At 35.7% G+C, this 25,181-nt stretch overlaps 2 protein-coding genes across 5 annotated transcripts in view; one reads left to right on the top strand and one right to left on the bottom strand.

Moving 5' to 3' along the window:
- Positions 1-12,753, bottom strand: part of LOC144451392 (leucine-rich repeat-containing protein 34-like) — a 13,007-nt gene extending 254 nt beyond the window's left edge. The window contains exons 1-10 of one of the 3 annotated variants that reach the window (XM_078142223.1): positions 12,692-12,753; positions 10,871-11,044; positions 9,386-9,403; positions 8,246-8,435; positions 7,259-7,342; positions 5,274-5,402; positions 3,770-4,020; positions 3,265-3,420; positions 2,844-2,970; positions 1-1,293 (exon numbers count right to left, since the gene is read on the bottom strand). The exon at positions 1-1,293 is cut by the window's left edge and continues 254 nt beyond it. In XM_078142223.1, the coding sequence (XP_077998349.1) occupies positions 1,111-1,293; positions 2,844-2,970; positions 3,265-3,420; positions 3,770-4,020; positions 5,274-5,402; positions 7,259-7,342; positions 8,246-8,435; positions 9,386-9,403; positions 10,871-10,986 (1,254 nt within the window). In that variant the 5' untranslated portion in view covers positions 10,987-11,044; positions 12,692-12,753 and the 3' untranslated portion in view covers positions 1-1,110. The remainder of the gene's footprint in view (positions 1,294-2,843; positions 2,971-3,264; positions 3,421-3,769; positions 4,021-5,273; positions 5,403-7,258; positions 7,343-8,245; positions 8,436-9,385; positions 9,404-10,870; positions 11,045-12,691) is intronic. The other 2 variants (XM_078142221.1, XM_078142222.1) reach the window with 2 other exon arrangements.
- An 86-nt stretch (positions 12,754-12,839) lies between these two features.
- On the top strand, positions 12,840-24,921 carry LOC144451549 (something about silencing protein 10-like). Of its 2 annotated transcripts, none has more exons than XM_078142426.1 (13): positions 12,840-12,979; positions 13,781-13,982; positions 15,204-15,387; positions 16,230-16,348; positions 17,737-17,832; positions 18,389-18,445; positions 19,186-19,295; positions 19,793-19,889; positions 20,636-20,914; positions 21,856-21,980; positions 22,608-22,692; positions 23,935-24,042; positions 24,738-24,921. In XM_078142426.1, the coding sequence occupies exons 1-13, from the start codon at positions 12,966-12,968 to the stop codon at positions 24,828-24,830; spliced, it is 1,569 nt and encodes a 522-aa protein (XP_077998552.1). In that variant the 5' UTR covers positions 12,840-12,965; the 3' UTR covers positions 24,831-24,921. The 2 variants fall into 2 exon arrangements, with proteins under 2 accessions (XP_077998552.1, XP_077998553.1); XM_078142427.1 differs by having other exon boundaries at positions 13,781-13,995; positions 15,208-15,387.
- The last annotated feature ends 260 nt before the right edge of the window (positions 24,922-25,181 follow it).

Below are 25,181 nucleotides of genomic sequence, written 5' to 3'. Positions count from 1 at the left end.
AAGCTGTGAAGAAAAAAGAGCCAGATTTTTTGCTTTGAAATTCAGAGTTACAGTTGGTGGTGTCACAACAGGCCTTTCCTAAATTTTTCACAGTGGCACTCTACTTCCTGTCTGTGTGTACTTTGGGGGTATACATGGTATAGGTTATTCAGTTAAACAGAGAACACTGCTGCTTTTCTCGATGTCTGAACAATACCAACGACATCCCTGATTTACACTTCATAGAATACCATGGGACAAAGCTCTTAAGAAACGGTAATATGAGGTGATGGTACCCCAAATTTGAGCAAGGGCGCTGTATTCTCAATTTTCTGTTTGTAGTCTGGAATGGCCTATTACTGACTGGAAATTACAACAACTTTAAAGACAATGTTCACATATCTTCTCTTTGTGGATCTTCACATTGATGGAAGTAATATCTATAACTTCACAAGTTGTCCTGTGTCTGAGATGGTATATCAGCAGTGTTTTGTAAGCGGGCAGTAAAATTGGTAAAATTGACTATATTTTCTCAAGCATTTTACTAGTTATTGTTCCAAAAATATGAATGAATCTCCTATGCTTTTAAATAAATTATCTATATCAAAACACCTACCACGAGTGATGACCGCATTGATGTGAAATTTGGTGAGATCTACTTGAATTTCACAGGTTCTTAACTTGTGGTTCTTTCCAAATTTTAGAATGTGTTGGAAATTATGCAAATGTCATCAAATTTCCAGCGGTTCTTATTCAATGCTGTTCTAAGATCTTGGCAAAACAGTGATGATGACAATGTTTACGGTATGGTGGCACAGGGGTACAAGCTACCTGGTTTCCAAGCTCTTCCCAAACATTCTGCTTAGCATGTGAATTTACCAAATTTCCAGTACTGTCTCTTTGGTGTTGCGCAAGGCCATAATAAAATACTGAGCATTTATAGGAAAGGTGGAAAACAGGTAAAATATACCATATTCCAGAGTTTCCATGTTTTCAAGCAACCCATCCACCACTCCACCAAAATTATAGCATGTTGAAAATTACCAATTTTACCAGCTTTACTGCCCTCTGTATACAGGCTTCTCAAATCCTAGAATACACCACTGACAATATACATTGTATACCATCGTTTCACATCAAAATACTCTTTGATTTTTGGTCTTCGACATCAGGGCCAAAGAATGGTGTCCAGTAGTAGTGTCTGCGGATACCATGTGATAACTCTGAGAGATACACCACTCCATCCACAACATAGGGTTGTACATCAGTGTTTGGGAGTTCCAATCTACCAGTTTCTGTCAACTCATTGAAGGCCTATCAATATACGAAATAAAACAATTTGAGGTCCTTGTCCTGATTAGGACTAAAATTCAGGTATACATGGAAAATAGTTATCTGGCAGATTATACAAAAGTTAGTCCAGAACAAAAGAATGATCCTATATAATTCATATGGCTCCACCTATGAAAATAGTCTGTAAGGTACGCCGTGACAGGGCGCCCTCATACACCGGTCAACCCCTCCTACACCACTGGCGAGGGCGGAAAGGCACAACGTATCTTACAGTCTACTAAGAAGATTGCACTAATACAAGAACCCCATTCTCGCAAACTAGAGCTGTTATTTCTTCCGCGAACGGTGTCTTAAAAGAGGCTGGGATTTGCAACGATGAAAAACCCGGGATTGAAATCCTGAAATTTAAAGAACCTCTTATGGCTTAGCATTAACATTTTGGTGTGAAAAAGAAAAAAGTTGTCTAGCATAGCTATAAACATGTTGATCCTGAAGAAAAGAATGGTGCCAAATAAAAATTATGGCTCTGATAACATTAATCCAAGAAGCTGGGATTGAATCCTTGGCTTTATGAGTTGAAAATTATACCCATAGATCTATGCCTACAGTAAACTACTCTGCAGAGTATGAACTCTTTTGTCACATAGTCTTCAAATATATTTCAGTATTGCTTAATGAGAAGTAATAAAATATCATCAAAACTAAAATACTACAAGTACCGATATTACCCCAAAATATTGACTACGTAACACTTAGATATTATTCCCCAATATTTGTCTTTGTTCAGCCAATGAAAATGCAGTGACCTAAGGGGCCCTTGTCATAGTGACTCGTAGTGACAACATTTAGGTCACGAGTATTTTCCGGCTGAATGAAGAAAAATATTAGGATAATCCGAATAATATAATTATACCAGCACCATTAATATTTTTCAAAAATCGGGAAAGTAATGGCAATTTTGAGCTTTTTGACTCATGGTTCGAACACAGCAGAACAAATGATGGAGACACACATTCGCAATGTAGATGTGTGTTGTCGAGACATAGAACGACCAGAGTATATATTCCATATTTTTTGGTGAACCTGGCTAGAGCTTGTTATAATAGGTATGATCAACAATATCTGCATTAGGCTTTATAGTTGGATAGGAGTGATTCAGTTCAAAGTATATGTTTTGAAGAGTGTACGGTAACTAATAATCTTTACTTATACTGGATAGTTCTTTAAGTATATAAACACTTATCTCCCAAGAAGTCCAGCAAGGGATGGGTTCAGTGTTAGTGCAGGAGGAAACCGGAGTACCCGGGGAAAACCTGTGTTGTTTGGTAGAGTCAAACTGAATGACACTCTTCTTACTTACAGCTGGTAAATTTAATCAAACCGTGAATGGGTTTGAACTCTGACCACAGTGGTAAGAGCCAAGTGGTTTAACCACTCAGCCACCAACAACCCTATAAAGTAATAGCCAGAGGACATTTTTGTGCTCATTCAAGGTGGTGGTACATCTTGTACAGTGCCGTACTACAGCCTGTGGTTTTATGATTAAAGTATGTTCACAGATGCACACTTACCACGCATGCTGGTGTTTCAAGAGCATTTCCCCAGATGTAGATATTGGTCAGTGAAATGTTGCTCTTCATGGCTTTAGCTATAGCACACAGTCCTTTTCCTCTGATCTGATTACTGGTTATCACCAAGCTGAAATCAAATATAACAAGTACGTACTACGTAAGTCACTCTCACTACATTTATGGTAAATACTACAATACAACACTGGCCCATCAACTATAGACAAGCAAACAGAGTAGACAAATTAGTACTTATTGTGACATGTTGATGTAAGCCATCATTGAGTATGAATTATTTACTTAGAACAGTGGCATCTAGGATGGCAAGTTTTCATCATGTGGGGACTCTCTGATAACTTGCATCCACAGCTGATAAATATCAGTGCAAGTAATCACTGGTTCATCCAAATTAATATATACTTACTGTGTAAGATTGTTATTGAAATCTCCTATTGCCTCTGCTATGCACATAGCTCCATCATCCTCTATTCTATTGTACCCCAGGTCTAATATCTGTAGCGGTGTGTTCTGTTTTAATAACCTGGCTATGTGTTTGGCGCCATCACGGGTGATACGATTACTGAAATTAAACACAGTCACATGTTGTCAAATGCCAATATCTGTAGTGGTGTATGTGTATTCTGTTTTTAATAACCTGGCTATGTGTTTGGCGCCATCACAGGTGATACGGCTACTGAAATAGAAACACACACATCTATTTTCTCAGATTCCAATATCTGTAGTGGTGTGTTCTGTTTCAATAAATATTGTAAACTGGCCACCTGCCTGACAGCTGGCTGGTTGTACAATTGAAGTTGTCAATTGCCAGCTGATATACAGTTAACAAGTACTACACTGACATCAGAATTCAATAGTAAATAAATAAATAAATAAATAAATAAATAAATTAAGACATAACTAACACTTACCAACTAAGATCAAGATACGATAAGGATATGTTCTCTATCAACGTCTCAACAAGTCTTTCGGCTCCAAAATTTCTCATGTCGTATTTCTGAAGATGGAGCTCTTTCAATGTTTTATTAACCTTTAACATTCTAGCCATGTGAACTGTCGTTTCTTCTTGGTGACTGAACAACAAAGGCCGATTACAGTTGAAATGTCGAATAGATTTATTCTGGTTTAAAACTGTGGCAAATGCAATCACACTCTCTGTTGCCTGCAAAACAGAATGCAAACGGTTTAGTGTCATTGCCACTCTGGAAGGTCAAAAGAATGTCTTGTTCTCATGAGGAAATAGTTACAATATGATTTTTTGATGTATAACCTCCTTGAATACATGTATTGCTACATATAGATATTTATTCCCCAATATTTTTCTTCTTCAGCCAAGGAAAATATGAATGACCTAAGGGGGCTTTGTCACTAAGAGTCGCTAGACTCATAGTGAATACCTTTTGGTCCCGCATATTTTCCCCCTGAATGAAGAAAAATATTCAGGATAATATAATTATACCAGCGGCAGTAATTTTTTTTTTTAAATCAGGGAAAGTACTGGCAATTTTCAATATATGATTCATATTTCGAACACAGCAGAACCAGTCAAGTAGACATGTGTTGTCATGACAGAGACACTTTGTCGTAATGTAGAATGACCAGAGCATATATTCCATATTTTTTGTTGACCCTGGCTTGTGCATGGTATAATAAAATTGGCTCTGTATTAGTATTAAATATTTGTTCAGACAGACAATACAATGTAATAATGTTAGTCTTTGTTTCTATCAATCAATCAATCAATCAATCAATCAATCAATCAATCAATCAATCAATCAATCAATCAATCAATCAATCAACCAAAAGAATTTGTTTTGTGCCAAAATCCTGTACGACATTTCTACTCAATTGTCTTCCATTATAATTGGTTGTAAATTCATTGCATGTATGTTTTCTAAGTGTGGTAAGTTATTCGTATTGAATGGACACATTCATATAAAATCTATTATTACATATGTACCAGAGATTACTAAAATTGCACCAGTGTACATATATACCAGTTGTATTTGTACTACTGTACAATACTGCAAACATTATTGTAAACCTGCATGCAAGTGATATGCAAATGAGGACACGTTCGTTTGTTGTAAATAAAACCATACGATCATACACTATTGTTTTTTACTGATTCAGAAATTTAGAGTTTCAGATAAACATATGTAATAATAACAGAACCTTATTAGGACAAGTGGATGCAAGTGTGTCATACTTGAGGTATTCGCACTCGTGTTTGCAGCTTATTCTGCTGTACTTTCACTCACTACATGTACGCTCATGAAAGTATAGCAGCAGAGAACACTGCAAACTCTCGTGCCAATACCCCGAGTACACCACACTTGCTCCGACGCACCATAGGGATTCTGTCTGACTCATTTTTATCTGTTTTAATCAGAATAACATCAAGTGATATCTTACCTGGTCGGTATCACCTAAATCTAATTCTTCCAATGTAGTGTTGACTTGTAGGATACCAGCAAACGCCATACCTCCTTTGTTACCTATTTTGTTTCCATTCATTTTTAATGAAACTAATGTTTCATTTGTCTTCAAAAAAAAATCAAAGGTAAGTTTGTTCAGTTATTTAAGTAGCTTAGTAAAGAAACATAGAATATTTTACTGAAAAGTAGTTTTTTTATTAAAGGAAACTATTACAGAATTTTAGGTCGACAGTTTAAACTAGGGTCTGTTGGGTTATCGGGAACACACATTTTTATTTTTATTTGGCCTAAATGATCAGCAGCCATAACAAATTTTAGTCCTCACTTTATCAAACCTGGGAGTTCTCTTGCCACCCTTATATTACATATGCAATGGCCAAATCTTCCATAACCAAAATATACTGTTGTGCATAACTGGCTCTACAGATCCTGGTGCCGCATACCATGTGCCCTTACTTCCTTGTGTACATTCGTATGTTAGTATGGACTTTCAGCAATATTCAAATTCATATATCATATAGAGAATTAGTCCTATCATCTTACTGCAATTGTTCTACCCCCCCCCCTCTAGTCCAATTTCATATCAGAATAAGTCCTATCATCTTACTCTAACCTACCTGCAATTACTCTACCCCCCTCTAGTCCAATTTCATATCAGAATAAGTCCTATCATCTTACTCTCACCTACCTGCAAATACTCTACCCCCCTCTAGTCTAATTTCATATCAGAATAAGTCCTATCATCTTACTCTAACCTACCTGCAATTACTCTACCCCCCTCTAGTCCAATTTCATATCAGAATAAGTCCTATCATCTTACTCTAACCTACCTGCAAATACTCTACCCCCCTCTAGTCCAATTTCATATCAGAATAAGTCCTATCATCTTACTCTAACCTACCTGCAATTACTCTACCCCCCTCTAGTCCAATTTCATATCAGAATAAGTCCTATCATCTTACTCTAACCCACCTGCAATTGCTCTACCCCCCTCTAGTCCAATTTCATATCAGATAGAGAATACTAGTAAGTCTCATTATCATACCTGGAAGCCACCTGCAATTCCTCTACCCCCCTCTAGTCCAATTTCATATCAGATAATGAAAGTCTTATCATCTTACCTGTAAGCTACCTGCAATTGCTCTACCCCCCTCTAGTCCAATTTCATATCAGATAGTGAAAGTCTTATCATCTTACCTGTAAGGCAGTTGCAATTGCTCTACCCCCCTCTAGTCCAATTTCATATCAGATAATGAAAGTCTTATCATCTTACCTGTAAGGCAGTTGCAATTGCTCTACCCCCCTCTAGTCCAATTTCATATCAGATAATGAAAGTCTTATCATCTTACCTGTAAGCTACCTGCAATTGCTCTACCCCCCTCTAGTCCAATTTCATATCAGATAGTGAAAGTCTTATCATCTTACCTGTAAGGCAGTTGCAATTGCTCTACCCCCCTCTAGTCCAATTTCATATCAGATAATGAAAGTCTTATCATCTTACCTGTAAGGCAGTTGCAATTGCTCTACCCCCCTCTGGTCCAATTTCATATCAGAGATAGAGAAAGTCTTATCATCTTACCTGTAAACTACCTGCAATTGCTCTACCCCCCTCTAGTCAAATTTCATATCAGAGATAGAGAAAGTCTTATCATCTTACCTGTAAGGCAGTTGCAATTGCTCTACCCCCCTCTAGTCCAATTTCATATCAGAGATAGAGAAAGTCTTATCATCTTACCTGTAAACTACCTGCAATTGCTCTACCCCCTCTAGTCCAATTTCATATCAGATAATGAAAGTCTTATCATCTTACCTGTAAGGCAGTTGCAATTGCTCTACCCCCCTCTAGTCCAATTTCATATCAGATAATGAAAGTCTTATCATCTTACCTGTAAGGCAGTTGCAATTACTCTACCCCCCTCTAGTCCAATTTCATATCAGATAGTGAAAGTCTTATCACCTTACCTGTAAGGCAGTTGCAATTGCTCTACCCCCCTCTGGTCCAATGTTATTACACATCAGATTCAGAGACCTCAACATAATCGTCTCCTACAAGATATACAATTTGTCAGAAATGAAAGTAAGGATTGGGTTATTTTTAACAGAATCAATAATTAGTATTTTGTCATAAGTATAGATGAGTTTATTAAAACTGGTACATGTAATCGTTATTATTACTGCAAGAGTGTTTTTTTTTTCAAAATTCCACCAAATGCAACTCTTCAAAACATGACTGTCCAATGTTTTTGCTACTGATGGGCAACAAGTAGGTAAAATCTACAAGGGTTCCCATGTCATTTTTCCAGTATTCCACATCAAAATTATCATAGATTCTATGACAAACCCTGCTACTTTTACCACTTTTCCTCCTTTCTGTTACCATGGCAACCTTAGCAAAAACACATTATTTGTAAGAATCATTTTGATGAGTGGGCTCTGGGTAAAATGTAGCTGATGATGTTAATCGTACCTCTGCCTTCTTTCTCAGAGATATTCATACACCCTGGATATCAGTACACACACTCAGTCATTTTGAACAAATTACACCTATACCAACTTGCATACATGATGTACATATCAGGGCTTAAAATTCACCATTTTTTCCATGGTAGTCCTAGTGGGCTACCAATTTCAGAAATTGGAGGCCTAAGGATTGTGACCTGTAGTCCGTTATTCCTGAACTGAAAACAGATTTCCTCTATTGGAAATATGTGTGTTAATAAAATACTTTCATGTCCATAAATCTTCAATCCTCATCACATAATCAGTGGTAGCCTGAGTGGGCTACCGGCTGCAAATTATGGTAGCCTCGTGGCAAGAATTGGTCGTCAATGGGATATTAATTTTGAGCCCTGCATACTGTATTTTAAGTATGGGTGGCAAAATATACCATATGCAAATTTTGGGGACACGATTGGAGAGGGGAAGGGAAGGGTAAAGTTGTGTACTAACCTCCAAGAGTTTAGCAATATGTTTAGCTCCTTCATCACCTATGTCGTTGTACCTCATATCAATGGACTGTACATAGGTACTGTTTCTCAGTGTGTGATATAGTGGTAACATATCACTATCTGTTAGTCTGGTATCTGTGATCAGGTAGTTGTTACCAGGTAGGTTAAAATCCATGTACTCTGTCGGCTCTCTGTACAACACAGATCAAATCAAAATTATAAGAAACCATAAAATAAAATAGCTCGGTGGCTAAAAAACTTCAAGAGTATTGAAAAGGACATATTGGTCCCAGTTAAAGGAACACAGGCTGTGTTTATTCATATTTGGACGTAGTTTGCACTGATTATTTAAAACATACTCATGGTTAATTGTACTTGCAATTGACAGAACTTAAACCTGGTATTAAGATATAACTCATAAATGATATGATGATGTAACTTATGATACATATAAAAAATATTCAGGAAATCCGTTCTCTGCAGTCAGCTGTTCTAACCAAACCAGAAGACAATCATAATGTTATAGAAAACATGCATCAACTGGAATTTGGTTTTGTATATAAGTATTTTTACTTGAGTAATAAGCTTACAAACTCGGCTTGACGTGCCACTTTAAGGTAATAACACATCGGAACTCACATACCACCATCTTGAATATGGCATTATGGGATATATAGTATTTTTTCAATGGATAAACATTAATATCACTTTCAGGAACATGTTAAAGTGTCTGTACTTACAATTACATGCATGTATACAAGGCCAATGAATATCCTCTACTGATAAGTGATTAGCATAAAATTTGAATATAATTTACATATATGAATATGAAACCACCTCATGTTTGTTACATCATGGATGCTGGCTTCTCTTTCAAAAAAACTCATGAAGACATGCTGACATGTTGATATGGTGCAAGCAAGCAAATAATCTATCTAAAATCTGCACAATTATGAAAACTAGTACCATGATTAGCGAAAGGGAACTAATAATTGGCATGCATTACAAAGGAAAGAAATGTTAATATGGTCACTCATTACATTTTGTAGGAAAAAATATTAATAAAGAACTTTCTATACTAAAAACACACAGAAGGGGAACACAACAAGTTCAACATTGATTATTAGTTATAAGTACTTACTTTCCCTGTTTTTCCCTCCTATATGCACATTGTGTGTAAGACATAAATAAAGTGCAAAAAATGGAATAGAAGTTTATGGTTATTAGGTTTAAGAATACAGACATCTATAGTACCAATTATAACAGTATTTTCCATCAGAGAAGTATTAATTATAATTATTATTATTATTAATATTATTATTCATTTGTTAGTCCTCGAAGGATATATATTGTACAGCTCACAACTGTACAGAATATTAAATAAAAACAATATACACAAAACCCCTGAAAAGGGTGAGTAAAAATAAACACAAATACACAATTTTTGTCGATTTTGATGGGATTGGGATATTTTTGAACATTTCTTGGGTCTTTGTAATTAATACTTGAGTGAGGAAAAATATCTCTTTTTTTGGCAGATAAGGTGTAGTTATACAGAAATATACAGATTTGTATCACACAGTTTATTTGGGTTTGCACAGCTCGAATTGTAGCATTAGTTTTTTTCTGAAACAAAATAAAAAGCTCATAAAAAAACAAACAAACAAACAAACAAACAAACAAACAAACACAATGCAACATTAAACTTAATGCTACAATTATTGCAGCTAGGTGTCTTGCTTCATTTGTATCTAACAAATTGGATTTTCCTAGCGGTGGGTAATGATCACTAGATTCAAAAGCAAATAGCTAGATTCTAATTAAATATTATGATGAAGGTGTCTACAGTACTACACTACCTCCATATAAATACAAGGAAAGGTAAATGTAAACAGAATTAAAAATAATTGTATGACATCGATTGATTTTTCAAACTATGAACCAATATGATGACATGGACACATGGGTTACAAGCGTATGGTGGTTGGTCAGTGGAAGACCAATCTGATTCAAATCTAATGTGGTGAAAGTGGCTAGATGTCGATATTTACCTCTATAATATTTCCCCGTCATTTTGTGTCATTTGTTTTATTCTGGGTGATCACTGCCTTCCCATATCTCTGATACACATCTGTGGGAAAGTGGTGATCACTCGGAATAAAACAAAACAACACAACACGATGGAAATAGAGGTAAATAAAGACATCTAGCTGCTTTTACCACATCAGATTTTAATGGGTGGAAGACAAACACCTGATACAACAGACAAAAGAAGTCTGTTCTAATTGTGAAGTGAATGGCACAATTAAATTGTGTGCCAATTACAGTGATTGAAATGATGAGTTCAATTGTTTAATGGTTATTTTACAACTAGTAACACTGAAGTAAAACACTTTCTCTATGTGCTACACTCATTTATAGCATTCATTCATATCAAATTTAAAAGTATACTGATTCAATTAGTTTATTTACAAGACTAGCATGTGGCCTTTGTAATGTGGTCAATTAGCAAATGAAACAGTATACTTTTACACTTGATATGGATGTTATAATGATTGCGGTATACAGAAAATGCTTTATTTTGGTGTTAATCGGTTGTATTTCTATAAATAGTGTTCTAGCTTACAGCATTTGGTCTTCTCTTTCCATAGATATCACCTTGACAACAAACGGTGATGGTTCTTGGTTGACTTCTTCACATGCCTCTGTATACCGACTCAGTAAACCTGATGGATCTGTCATCTTTAGATTTGACACTGGCACCTATGGAATATACAAATCCGATGTAGATCGTCTCCTGCTAAAAAATGTAAACATGTACCAAGAAGGTCAATTCAGGCAAAATAACGAAGGTAAAATAGCAATGAACGATTAGCCGACATCTACATCGGATTTTAATCAGATTGGGTTGTTTGATTATCAATCTGATTAAAATCTGATGTAGATGTTGGCTAATTGTTCATTGTTATTTTACATCGGTATTTATGCTTGAATTGACCTTCGTATTGCATATTTATGTTTTGGTCCTGATGACTGCCTCCACTACACACAAACATGTAATACGAAGGTCAATTCAAGCAAAAATACAGATGGAAAATAACAATGAACGATTAGCCAACATCTACATTGGATTTTAATCAGATTGTTTGACTACATGTATGTGTACTGTTTGTGGAACAGATTGTCTATGGTCTGGATGCAAATATGAGAAGTAACCAAAGAATAATGTTGATAGCATAATTTTTACAATAATTCCATTTATCTAGTTTCTATTTGTTACTTCATCATTGACAATTGTAGTTCATCCCTTGGTCTACTGTTTGACCATGTACTCTACAGGAACTGTGGCTTGACACTGTATCAACAAATTCAACATCTCATACCATGGTATATCTCTATGCTTATACTAAGGTTAGCTGAGAAATTGACCAACTGCTGAACATTCTTCCAGCCTATACAAATACAGCTAAAAGGATGTTGGCTTGCACACGGTGTTTCACTCATGTACACATGTAACGTGCCATTTTGTACATACACTCAGACAACTTCTAATATAGTAATATTGATGTGAAGAAATAATTACATAGGTGCAACACACAGTGGAGATGTGGAAGTAGTCAAGTTGAAATTCAAACATGTGAAGTAAAAACACCAAGACCATGTGTAATGTTTTTATTAGAAGCCTGTTTTACTGCACTTTAAAAGAATAGCAATGCTTGTGTTCAATGTGATTGGGTACAGAATCCTGCTGTGTGTTGTATCTCTGTTATTGTTAGACTAGTCGGTGGAGGGTATATGAAAAGATGTAATGCCTCAAGAGTGAAATGCCACACTGACATCATTTAGCTGTATTAGCTATTACAGTACAGTATACACCTACAACTTTTTGGACACGACTTGTAACATAATTAGCACGCAAAAAATGTTATAAGTTAAACCCTGGACAGCGGTACCAGGACAGGGTGAGGCTTTATTTACATTTGAATATTTTCAGCGTTCGATTGTCAAGAAAGATACATTGCTTCGGGGGGTTTTGAGCTAGTACTAGTAGTAGTAGTATTAAACATTTATGATTTAGTAAACCACATACATACAATTATATTGTCATCGTTCCGAAGTTGAATTTGTTTTGGAGTCTTGGTAATCTATTTTGCAAGTGAATACGAAATACGACAAGGACTGGCTCAGTGATCACCCAATTCTTTTGAAGGTGCTCGTTCAGATTGAATGTTTTTTTATTCACGAATACAGAACTCGAAGTTTGATGTGTAACTGTAATTATAAGTTGTATCTTACACATGTACAAATACATAGACACAACGACTCAATGTGAATCGCCTATCAAAATGCAATGCCATTGATTTTCAACAACCGCTGTCAAATTTAACGAGTGTAGATACGTGTTATTCTATAGATTTAAAAAATCAGTCAAGAAAATTTGGCTTACCAGTACAAAATTCCTCTAATTTCACCGATTTCGTCTTTTGTTGATAGTTGCTAAGTTTCAACGATGTAGTCTCGTACTTCTCGGGATCTCGCGAGGTGAACCCTTTTAACTTTTGACCTCTGACCTGACCGAAGGTGGCGTGCTTCATTCAACAACCCAAAAACGTGGTTGTCGATAACATCACCAGGATTTCGTATTTGTTTGTGATTTAAAGAACACATTTGAGCGCCGATTTGTTTCCTCAACAACAACAAGTGGATATAGCTACAAAACAATGCCTAAGCGGAGGTAAGCAGCTGAAAATATTAGAGAAATCGTTCAAACCGTTTCATAGCACCTTTGCCTTGCCTTGGTGTCCATGGTGGTGATGCATGTCGAAATGTTCATCAACGATCTTCCAATTTCATACACGTGTTTCTGTATTACGGAAAAGGTTGAGTTTAACCACAGCGAATGGAGGGGAGAACTGTCTATAGTTTAACCCTAACATATGGTAGAATCAGGTGTGATTCGAAGACACGTCACATTGCTTTAGTCAGAGAATAATGTGGAAGTAAGACTCTACCTTGTGATTAGTCTTGCTGCTAGACGTTCGGGCTTTCTTTCGATGCTAAAACTATAAGCGAACGAAGTTCGCATGTGAGGGCCTGCCCGAACACTCGGATGTTCCATCCTCGATAGCGTTGTTCGACTGTGTGTCGTATTTTATCGAAAGAACATCCAAGGGCTAGCTGATAGACTACCTTGTGATTAGTTAGTCTATCAACTAGCCCTCGGATGTTCTTCCGATAAAATACGACACACAGCCGAACAACGCTATCGAGGATGGAACATGCGGGCAGGCCCTCACATGCGAACTTCGTTCGCTTATAGTTATAGCATCGAAAGAAAGCCCGAACGTCTAGCAGCAAGACTAGTGATTAGTCTGCTTTTTGCATATGGAATAATCTGGGACTCGATTCTGACAATTGTCCCTCCCTTCGTGTTAGTACTATAGACCCGTGCACCGTCTGCAAGCAGGACTACCTTGTGATGGTCGACTAGACTATATATATTCGATTAAAATGTATTTGATGTGATAAATTTCAGGTCCAAAGGACGATTTGCAGCACCTAAACAGCAAACGTATGACAGTGATGATGAGAGAGCATATCAAGGACAACGTGATCCTGATCCGTCATCCCGAGAATATATGTATGACGAAGTAGATGAGTTCCATTCAGAGAAGGAAAAGATTCTACTGGAATATCCTAGAGGTTTGCAAGATGCAGGATCAAGCGCAGATGAAGAGGTGAGCATGACTAGTTTAATGAAATTGCTGAGGTTTGAAAAAAAAAAACACTTTAACAGAAATGTGAAAATCTGGTAAAACTGAATAGATTGTCATACATTGTATCATAATTAGTGTTTAGGAACCCTGGTAAAATGCCTGGGTAAGGCAGGTAGATTTTAACAACTTATCACCCTTAACAAAAACTCTATAGGGAACCCTGGTAAAATGCCTGGGAAGTGTATCTAGATTTTACCAGCCTATCACCCTTAACAAAAACACTATAGGGAACCCTGGTAAAATGACTGGGGAACTCAGGTAGATTTTACCTACTTACCACCCTAACAAAAACATGGATAGGAACCCTGGTAAAATGAGACCACTGGGGAATTCGGATAGATTTTTAACCACTAACCAGTGGTATGGAAGCCTGATAAAAATGACTGGAGAACGTAGTCACATTTTACCAGCTTACAACCCTTAACAAACACATTATAGGGAACCCTGGTAAAATGACTGGGGAACTCGGGTAGATTTTACCGACTTACCACCCTTGACAATTACCTTGGGAATTGACTGGAGACAAACACTGATTTAAAGGTGTATTAAAGTTTCCGTTTTAACTTGGATGAAAAAAAGAGAGAGTTGCAGGGGGTGGGGATGGAAGCTTACAAGTAAACATTGAATCCGTGAGAAAAAATTGTCAATCTTTTGTCTTTTGGCACCGAAAGCCTTCATAAGTTAAGCTCATTGTTGTGCAATGTGGAGCGCCCTCAGTGACAAACCTTTCAGTCTATACTCCCATTGAAAAGTTGTATGCTTAGTGAATACAATTATCAACAGCACAAATTTAGAACAAAATGACATAAAATAGAATGAAATGTATATTGTAGTATCGAAGTATGGACACGTGAGGCTTATAAGGCATCATAGTTCCCCTAAAGTTTGTATTGCCGTTCGTCTCTGTTTAAAGATGGTTTTAATGCCCAGATGTAGATAGCTTCCTTCTCTCCCTGTTCAAAGTGCCTACTTTCAGTGTCTAGAATAGTAGATCAATCTGTTGACAAGACTGAAGTGTGCAGTCGAAAATTTCAGTTACAATCTTTAAGTTAGTGTTTGGAACAAAAGTTTCGTTCGATACTATGATTTATACCAACACAGATGAATTTTCATTTGAAGATAAAATGTCTATGTTGTGCCGTACTATTATGTTATAACAGTTGTTGTCTGGTTTTACTACAGGAAGTTCTTGGCTGGGATGATGATGATGAGGATGAAGAGGAGATGGTGCAAGAAAATGAAGATGTTGATATGTCAAGTGATGAATTAGAAGGCCAGGATATGGATACTATTCCAGATGTGAAAGCATGGGGAAAGAAGAAAGCCGCTTATTATCACACAGACTATGTAGACGATGATTTACCAGGTATGAATTAAAAAATACTCCATTGAATTTTCCTTCGTTAAAGTTGCCATATGGATGAGGATTGGGTATTTATTTTGAATTTCATTTTATAAAGCAATTTTATCATGGCTTCCTACTTGAACCAACATCGACAAAGTATGGTGGTGTTTCTGATGACATCCATGATCATGGAGTGTCTATTATTGGGGACTTCTAATGTTTACACTATCTTCATTACACAGCCCTGGTGATTGAATCCACACAAGAAAGGCTATCATGCATTAGTGTAATCTACAACATTGAACAACAAAAGTTTTAGTTTGTGTCTATCTTAATAAACCGAGACCTTGATTGCCAGGGTTGTAAGCTATGACATTGAACAACAGTAGTTTTAGTTTGTGTCTATCTCAATAAACTGAGACCTCGATTGCCAGAGTTTTATTACCAAAGGCCAAAAAAAAGAAAGAAAATTGTTTTTGGTCAGTGCACACATCACTTAAATACCCTCATGTTGATCTTTTTGTGTGTGTGTGTTTGTCCAGCCCATACAGTCTGCAGATCCAGGGGGAACACCACTTTAGACATAGTGTTCGGAGCAGAAAAAAATTTTTTTGGTCATATTATCAGGCAGGAAAAACTAGTTCAAAGTACTAGTTCTTAATGATGTGAGTGCACATGAAATTGTCATGATGTAGAAAGACCAGGGTAAAAGTCTTTTTTTTTTCAAAAACGTCAATTTGGCATGTGTGAAACGTGAGTGTAAGATCAAGACTGGAGTGTACGAATCTTGTGCAGAAAAATGCAGCAAGATATTTTGGATGTGACCATTTGTTGATTTGTAGATGTATTTTTTGTGTTGACAGGAGTGAGTGGTTCTGAGGAGGAAGACGCCCAGGAAGAGGAAGAGAAAGAAGCACTGGCATTACAACAACGTATGGCACAGACATTGCAAGATGAAGATTTTGGTATGGAGTTATTCAAAGTAAGTAGCAAGGTACAGGCCAATCTGAGTTCAATACTTGTTGATATTCAATGCGTACATGTATGCCCATGACAAGTAAGATGCAACCTGATTGGCTGTGTGTCTCACTGAGCAGAAATTCGTTTGCATGTGCGCCAGTTCAGATGTAGAGGAGGCGATCAGGCTAAAAAATGTAAATATGTACCAAGAAGGTCAATTCAGGCAAAATAACGAAGGTAAAATAGCAATGAACGATTAGCCGACATCTACATCGGATTTTAATCAGATTGGGTACAGGCGAACCAAAACCAAGGATGACAGTACTCTGGTATACAGCTACAGCAAGCCCTCAACAAAATCTTTGACGTTTTATGACCTGCTTTCAGTTTTAAAGTTAAGAACACTGCCCAATGGTCTAAGAGCTAGACTAGTGGAGGTAAAGCCATTTCTGATCATACTGGATGGCTTTATACAAACCTGCAAACCCAAAGTGTTGACATACCACATTATACCAAAAACAGAGATGGTTTCTCATACGACAGCCTAGCTCTCCCTTTAATGTTCTATATGTCTATGTCAGGTCCTCCTGCCTTCACCCTCTCTCAGGTAAGTAGATGGTAGCAGCATACTTTAACATAGACAGTGAATTTTTGAGACATTGAGCCACACTAAGAAAAACAAATATTCTACTAAAATATATAACATACATATAGTAGGGTTTGAATTTAGCATTAGTTCAGGGTACAAAGACTACCTAAGTAGTGTATCTAGACTACTGCATGGAGTGTAAGTTTGTTAGAGCAATTAGAATTAAAACAAAAGTGTAGCTTAAACAATGAGTATGGTAAAATGTGACCATCAAGCATAGAAAGTTGAATTTATACCCTGAATTAGGGTATATGGTAACAAAAAAAATATGATTTCCTAATACATTTACAGTGGCCATATGGATGAGAATTTGGTATTTATTTTGGAATTTTTAATTTATAAAACTATTTTATCATTATGATGGCTTCCTACTTGAAAAATCAATGTGAAACAACATAAACTAAGTCCTTGTTTGTAACTCAATACATTGCGAAAGATTGGTACACGTGTGAAATGTTTGTTATTGTACGTACAGTAACAAACCTTTTTACACATTTTTAGCATTTTGCAATATATTGAGTTACAAACAATTATTTGGTCTATGTTTGGTCAATTCTCATCCATATGTATAGTATACTTTCAGTATTATGTTGTCATCGTCGCAAACCACGACCATTTTACGGTAGCCTTCTTAATGAGCCAGTCCCTACTGGAAGAAATAATTGCGAGAATGGATGTTGTGGACACTGACAAGCCATAAGATTTTCTAATTTTTTTTAATCAAAATTTTATCAATAACATATTTTTTAAATTTCATGCAGACCAAAACTAAACCAGTAAGTGAACTTTCAACTAAAGAAGAACAAGAAAAGGTGATCAAAGATTTGACAAAGTTATCAAAACGAGAAAAACTTGAGGTAAGTAAAAGTGAATCACAATTTTTGATGTACAATCATAGGGATGATCGCACAATGCCGCACAAGTTCAACAAACGAACATCATTCATTTAGGTCAAAACTCCTTCCCCCTTCCCCTAAACGAACGTTCACAAACATTCAAATATTCATTCATATGTAAACTATGATGAAAATTATAGCGGTCACACTACTACGGTTGGTGTCATGTAAAAACACGATTGTAAACACATTAAAATACTACCAGAATCCCAGCACCATATCTCATATTAGAAGTACAGTGTCAATTTTTATCAACTTATCAACATCTCAGTACAAAAGCTGTTATCATTGAAGGAGTGAAAGTTGTTGTCAAAATTTGGTTAGAAGTGCGAAAATGAAGTTCACTAATCGCATTGATGCCAGACCATGTACCCCCCAAATAAATGAAGTTCGCTTATTCTTGTTTGACATTGTGCAATCTTCCCTTACATTTTCATAAATTAGGGCACATTGTTTGTTGTAGTTTGTCTAAAGAAATGTCCGTTGAATAATTTTGAATATTTTTTTTTCATTTCAGTTGTTGAAAAAAGAATCACCAGAGTTATTAGAATTAATTGAAGACTTCAAATCCAAGGTAAATAGTTTTATAATAAAGTATTTTGATCTCAGTATTTATATAACTAAAATGATGTAGGCTTGGTATTTCACTCATGGAACACATTTAGTGTTGTCATTATTTTGTGCTTGGACCAACTTTTCCTATAGCACTGACAGATAAATGTGTCCTTGTGATGATGAAATTTGGAGTGTGGCCATCAAATGACCAAACTTCTGCCTTGAGCGGAGGTTCAATATTTTGAAAACTTAAAGAAATATGACTTTGTTGAATGAACAGTCCAACTACAGAGAATTCACACTTTGTGGGGAGACAAGAACCTGGGGAGATAGATACAAGTTTGATATGAAATGACAAGAACTTGATCCCAATGAGGTTGAATTTAAAACCTTTTATTTCTACATTTGGGTCCTGCACAAAGGACCCTCATCAGGAATCTAAAAGCAAATGATAAAAAAAACAGTGGATAATAAATAAAATGTAAAAAAGGAAGGCAAAACTATAAAAAATTGAAACTAGGTAAAAAGTAAGTAAAAGACAGAAAGTGTAGGGAAAGAATGACTAAAAAAATGGAATTGTAAAACCAAGATCAGTGAGGTCACGGATAATAGAGGTACAACATGTAGAGTGCATAAATGTAATAACGTGAAAAATGTATGCAATGCTTTCAATTTCTTTGGCAGTAAGATTTGGCATGACTATAGCCTTTTCAGTTATTTGAAATGCTTGCTAATTCTAAGAATAAACCTTTCTTTCAGCTCAAAGAAGTTATTGATAAACTTCAACCTTTAATGAATTTTGTCAAAGAAGGAAGCATTGGAGGAAAGGGAGCCATTTATGTACAAACAAAGTTCCAACTTTATCTAAAGTAAGTCATGCTGCAATTGTCGGTGGCTGAATGGTGGTTAACCCAATTGCCTCTTACCACGGTGGTCGGGTTTGAACCCCATTCAGGGTTTGATTAAATTTAGTACTCTGTAAGTAAGAAGAGTGTCGTTCAATTGCCACTATAGTACATATACTGAAGTAGACATATGGATATCCTTTAGTGTATGATGCAATCAAATATGATGAAATGGTTGTCATCCACTATATATGTACAATAGTTCAGGAACAAAAATACAAAAACACCCTACCCCTCATTATAAACTGCAACCATTAATCTGTTATAATTTGATTTGACATTGACCTTTGACATAGCTTAGTACAGTAGCTGGGAGTATATTTCAACGAAGACATCATATATCTTACTTTTGTTTGTGCTATATTCATGGTTTATTCACTGACAAGTAGTTTCATCCTGAATGAAGACAAGAAATTTATAAAGTTATAAAGTTGAGTGATACAATTCTTTTTTATTTTCAGTTACTGTATCAACATAAGTTTTTATATGATATTGAAATCCAGACATTTATCTGTACACAACCATCCTGTAATAGGACGACTTGTGGCATACAGAAATGTAAGTCAACAGAATTATATTTACTTTCCTGTGATCATATTTTAACTTATTTCAAGCACATCTGCAGACTACTTTCACAAGGTTTTCAGAAACCTTCCAATGGAGATCCTAAGCCTGGAGAGTTTATAACATTTTCAAAGTGTGCATGCATAAATGTTCATAGACTTTTGAGTTAATAATGATGAATTAAAAATACTACTCACAGAGTCAAATACTGTATTTTTGGAAGTGAATCTCAGGATTTGCACAGTCACTCATCAGCGTCACAAAAAGTTTAAGGACAGGATGTGGTTAACATAGAAATTTACATTAGTTTCAAATTACCATTCACAGGCTCTGTTTGATACAACTCTTGAAGAAACCAATAACAAACAGTACTGCATATTCTATACTATCTCGTAATTTCTTGTTACATTTTGTCTGCTGTGATATATAAAATCATTTAAAAGTACTGCAACTAGATGCAGACACACAGATACCAATGTTTTCATGTCTACATTCAATGTCTGTGTGGTGGCACTTTATTTCATTTCTGAGTGTTTGTATCAACGCTAGCCAGTGAACGGTAACTTAAAACAGGCTGTAAAACCACCATGATTTCTACCTGACATGATTTAAGAGGTTATTATCATATTTATTCCAATGACATTTGACATTGACCTTCATTACCAAGGTCAAATAGCTATAGCCAATATCCTTCTTCAAGTAAATCTTCTCACCTTCCATTTCTTTCCATTTTCCATCAGCTTATTAAACAGTTAGAACCAGTAGACAAACAATTAGAACCCGAAATTATAAACTTATTATCTGGAAATACAGAAGACAGAAAAACAAAGAAAGTAAAAAAACCAAGGAAGGAAGAAAGACAGACAATAATTAAAGCCAAGAAATCACGCGAAATCAGCGTTAGTGATAAACCTAAGAAGAAGCTGTCAGAAATGTTAGACGACAGTGACGAAGAGAGAGAAGGTGACCATGGTAATGAAGAAAAGAAAGTGATGGAGACAGTTCCCAAAACTTTGAAGGTAATCTATAAACCTAGATACTTTTGCTACAAGAACATTTTGGAATTTTAGAGTCTCTCGCTAGTTCTCAAAGACTAATATTTATTAATTACCAGACTGGTACATTGTGTTCATGTACAAGAAGGCATTTTAGTCACTACTAATATTTACAAATTACCAGACTGGTACATTGTGTTCATGTACAAGAAGGCATTTTAGTCACTACTTATTTTTTACTAATTACCAGACTGGTACATTGTGTTCATGTACAAGAAGGTATTTTAGTCACTACTTATTTTTTACTAATTACCAGACTGGTACATTGTGTTCATGTACAAGAAGGCATTTTAGTCACTACTTATTTTTTACTAATTACCAGACTGGTACATTGTGTTCATGTACAAGAAGACATTTTAGTCACTACTTATTTTTTACTAATTACCAGACTGGTACATTGTGTTCATGTACAAGAAGGCATTTTAATCACTACTTATTTTTGCATTTCTGTTTTCCAATGAAATAAGCAAACATAAGTCTTTGGCGAAAATTTTCAGGATTATGTTGTGTGACAATGTGTATTCAGTTCAACAATGTGGAGATTTACAATCAGTGTAACCATACATAGATATCATGAAATATTATCTAGATCCCAAGATCAGCTAAATATCATCATGATTGTGATGCTTCCATTGTCTGTTCTTGAGCAGAAAATTTCTTCTTTTAGAAAAAAAATATGGAAGAGTGGAAAACATACATACAATACACAAAATGCAAAAGAAAGAAACACACTTCTTAGTCACTAAAATCCTGTAAAATATGTTTGATAAAGATTTTATTTGTACATAAACTTATGTATTTTTCCTAACATGGTAAATTTGTACTTGTGTCGTGACTTCCAACAGTTGACCTCTTTTGCATATTCTGTTAATACAAATATTCTTTGTTTTCTCATTTTTGTTTAGGAGAGAAAGAAGAGGAAAGCAGATGAACAGATGTTTACATCAGATGAGATCCAGGCACTCAATTATTACAGTGAGATGAAACGATTAGCCAAGGAGAGAAATACAAGGGAAGAAATAGAACCAGAGTATGTATTATTCACAACAGATTAAACACTGCTTCATAGACATCTTACAAGGGAGTTGTTCAAACACTATCATATTCATCTTACCAGGGAGTCAATCAAACACTATCATATTCATCTTACCAGGGAAACAAACATATATCATATTTATCTTACTAGGGAGTAAATCAAACACTGCATCATATTTATCTTACTAGGGAGTCAAATTAAACACTGCATCATATTTATCTTACTAGGGAGTCAATCAAACACTGCATCATATTCATCTTACTAGATAGTCAAATGTACATGTATCATTTATTTTACTAGGGAGTCAATTGAATGCATTAATTTACAATATTTATCTTACTAGGGAGTCAATTGAACACTGCATAATATACATCTTACTAGAAGGTCAATCGAACATGGCATCATTCATATTACTAGGGAGTCAATTGAATGCATTAATTTATCAATTGAACACTGCTTGATATTTATCTTACTAGGGAGTCAATTGAACACTATGTCATATTTATATTACTAGGGAGTCTTATCAGACTTATCTACCGTGCTTTAATATTTCACTTAATATTGTACATGTACTGGTAGTTTGCAATCAAGTAAATCATCCATGCTATCTTTTTGTGACAGACATCGTGATGATGATGGTGAAAATGAAGAAGCAGAGGAAGATGATGAGACTGATCCAAACACCAAGAGAGCTATCACATATGAGGTTAGTTTCGTTGAACTTGAACTAAGGAATGGGTCTAACTACCATGCTGGAATTCATTAGTACATGCCAATCTAAGCATATACTGAAATGTTGAGAGGAGTACATGACTTGTGTAGTCAAATACCTAGGATCAAAACAGTAAAAGTTCTTCGGTTAATCATAGTATATTTAATAAGTTTAATCGTGTTGAAACAGTTAGGGAGCCTGAATGAATAATGTTATGCATTAATAATAATTTGATTGTAATCTGTCACTTCCTGGTGTTAAATTGTAAGCAAATTGTGGCCAAGGCTGGCTAGCCTACTAGACATACCCGCATTACATTACACACACAGCTATGCAGTAAACTAACAACTTCACTGAATACCGGTACAAGTGAACTCGGTGCATGACTGGTGTTTTGTGTTGTGGAACAAGTCATGTGTATGATGAAGTGATAGCAAGATCATTGGGAGTAGATTTATCTGATTAACAGTTAATCTTTATACTAGTGATTAATGAGGTAACCTTACAACCAGTGACATGCAAGCATTAACAACAGGAACCTGTTACCAATGGGAAAAGTATATAATATAAATGAATTGGACTAATAACACTTGGCACAGCATGTTTGCACTACAGACTTGTATGAATAGTTTTATGGCTTCTTTGTGTATATGAAATACCAGGAGAACTTTAAATTTGTCTGTGAATATGGTCTTTTTAGGTAAAGAGGCCATAAAACTCGTCTTATCAAATGATGAAATTTAATACAAATCTCCATACTTCCACAGACAAGTTACTTGTGTGTGATACTTCCAATATGCTGTCACAAGTATTATTAATCTAATTAAATTCATGTGTTTACTTGCCCTGTTTGTGACAAGTTTAGCATGTACATTGTAAATGCTTGCCTATCACTGGTTGTAAATTATCTTAGACAGAGGAACCTATTCCAAGGGAATACATGTGTAGTTTTTAATGAAGCTTGTGACAAGCAAACTTGGATGGTTGGAAGAATTCTGTCATACTGGTACTGGTACATGTAGTTTTTGGTTGCACTCAAAAACTGCTATAGACATGAGAAAACCTGCCAATGTTGTTTAGAGAGTTCACACTCCTTTTGTGTCAGTACCATACAAGATTGGTTTTCTATAAGTTTTGGATTTTTTTTTGTCTCAGAGCATGTTCTCAGTTCTACCCATGTGCCTTTAATGATATGAATGCATTATGAGTTGACTTTTTTGTATCTCCATTTAACAGATTTCCAAAAACAAAGGTCTTACTCCGAAACGGAAGAAGCTAAACCGTAATCCAAGGGTGAAGCATAGAGAAAAATACAGGAAAGCTAAGATTAGAAGAAAAGGGCAGGTAAATAAAGAATACTGATTGTATGGGAAATTATATATCCTCACTGATTTCCACCCTCTCTGTTAATAGGGCTCAAAGAATGCATGTAGAAAAAAAATGTGAAAATTTACTTAGAGACACTTATAGAAAAAGTCTGTCTTGACGAAAAAAAAGTAATCCATTCCAATCCTTACATCGCCACTGATAGCATGAACCATGGATTGAATAGCTGTGTGCGTGTTCTTAGCACAACTGAACTGTTAAGGTTCAGCAGTGCTAATAGGTATTTTAAAGTGTCTGTCTGTCTGTCTGTCTGTCTGTGGATGTTTATGTGTGTAAAAAAGTCAAAAACGGCTGTACCGATTGCCATGATATTTGGTTTGTGTATTACTGTGGGTGTCTAGTTGGGAAATTGTTCAAATCAAAATGATCTTACCACCGATGTGGGATTTTGGTCAAAAAGTGAATTTTGTCAAAAATCTACTTGGCACATCGGTATGAAAATTAGGTGGGAACATTTTTAGGGGTGTTTAGATTAGAAATTGTTCATGATGTGATGATACCATCAGTGATATGCAAATTAGGGCTAAACATTTGTCTTTTTGTTCAAAAATCTATAATTCCAAAATTATTTGAGCCGCTTGGGTTGAAATTTGATGGGAACGTTTTTAGTGCTGTTTACATTAAGAATTATTACATGTGTCTTTATTTTGTAGGTGCGTGAAGTTCGACGAGAAATTCAACGATATGGTGGTGAACCATCGGGTATACGAGCTGGAGTTATTAAGAGTATAAAGATCAAGACATAATGATTGCAGGATATATATCGCAGTCTCTCAGAAATCTTGGATTGGAGATCTTTATTGGCATCTTTGTAAGATAGATATTAGAGACCAAGCAATAAAGATAATTTGAAAGATATGTTTGATGCCGCTCTGCCTGTTTTTAATAAATGCACGCATCAAACAAACACACGCATGCACACACACATGCACACATACATACATACATACATACATACATACATGTACATACATACATACTTGTACTCCGGCGTGGGCGTTAAATGTCGATTGACAGTTACAAATAAGGCTATTGACCAATCAGGGAAAAGCGTGAAGACCGGTGTATCAGCAGAGTAGCAAATTTATCAAATGTCG

This window comes from Glandiceps talaboti, chromosome 21, assembly GCF_964340395.1.
Source record: "Glandiceps talaboti chromosome 21, keGlaTala1.1, whole genome shotgun sequence".
Classification (NCBI taxonomy): domain Eukaryota; kingdom Metazoa; phylum Hemichordata; class Enteropneusta; family Spengelidae; genus Glandiceps; species Glandiceps talaboti.
This window is presented reverse-complemented; position numbering and strand designations above follow the sequence as displayed.

Coding starts and splice junctions, on each gene's coding strand:
- LOC144451549 (XM_078142427.1), top strand. Junction 17,833..18,388: donor CAAAACGAGAAAAACTTGAG/GTAAGTAAAAGT, acceptor TTTTCATTTCAG/TTGTTGAAAAAAGAATCACC. Junction 22,693..23,934: donor AGAGAGCTATCACATATGAG/GTTAGTTTCGTT, acceptor TCCATTTAACAG/ATTTCCAAAAACAAAGGTCT.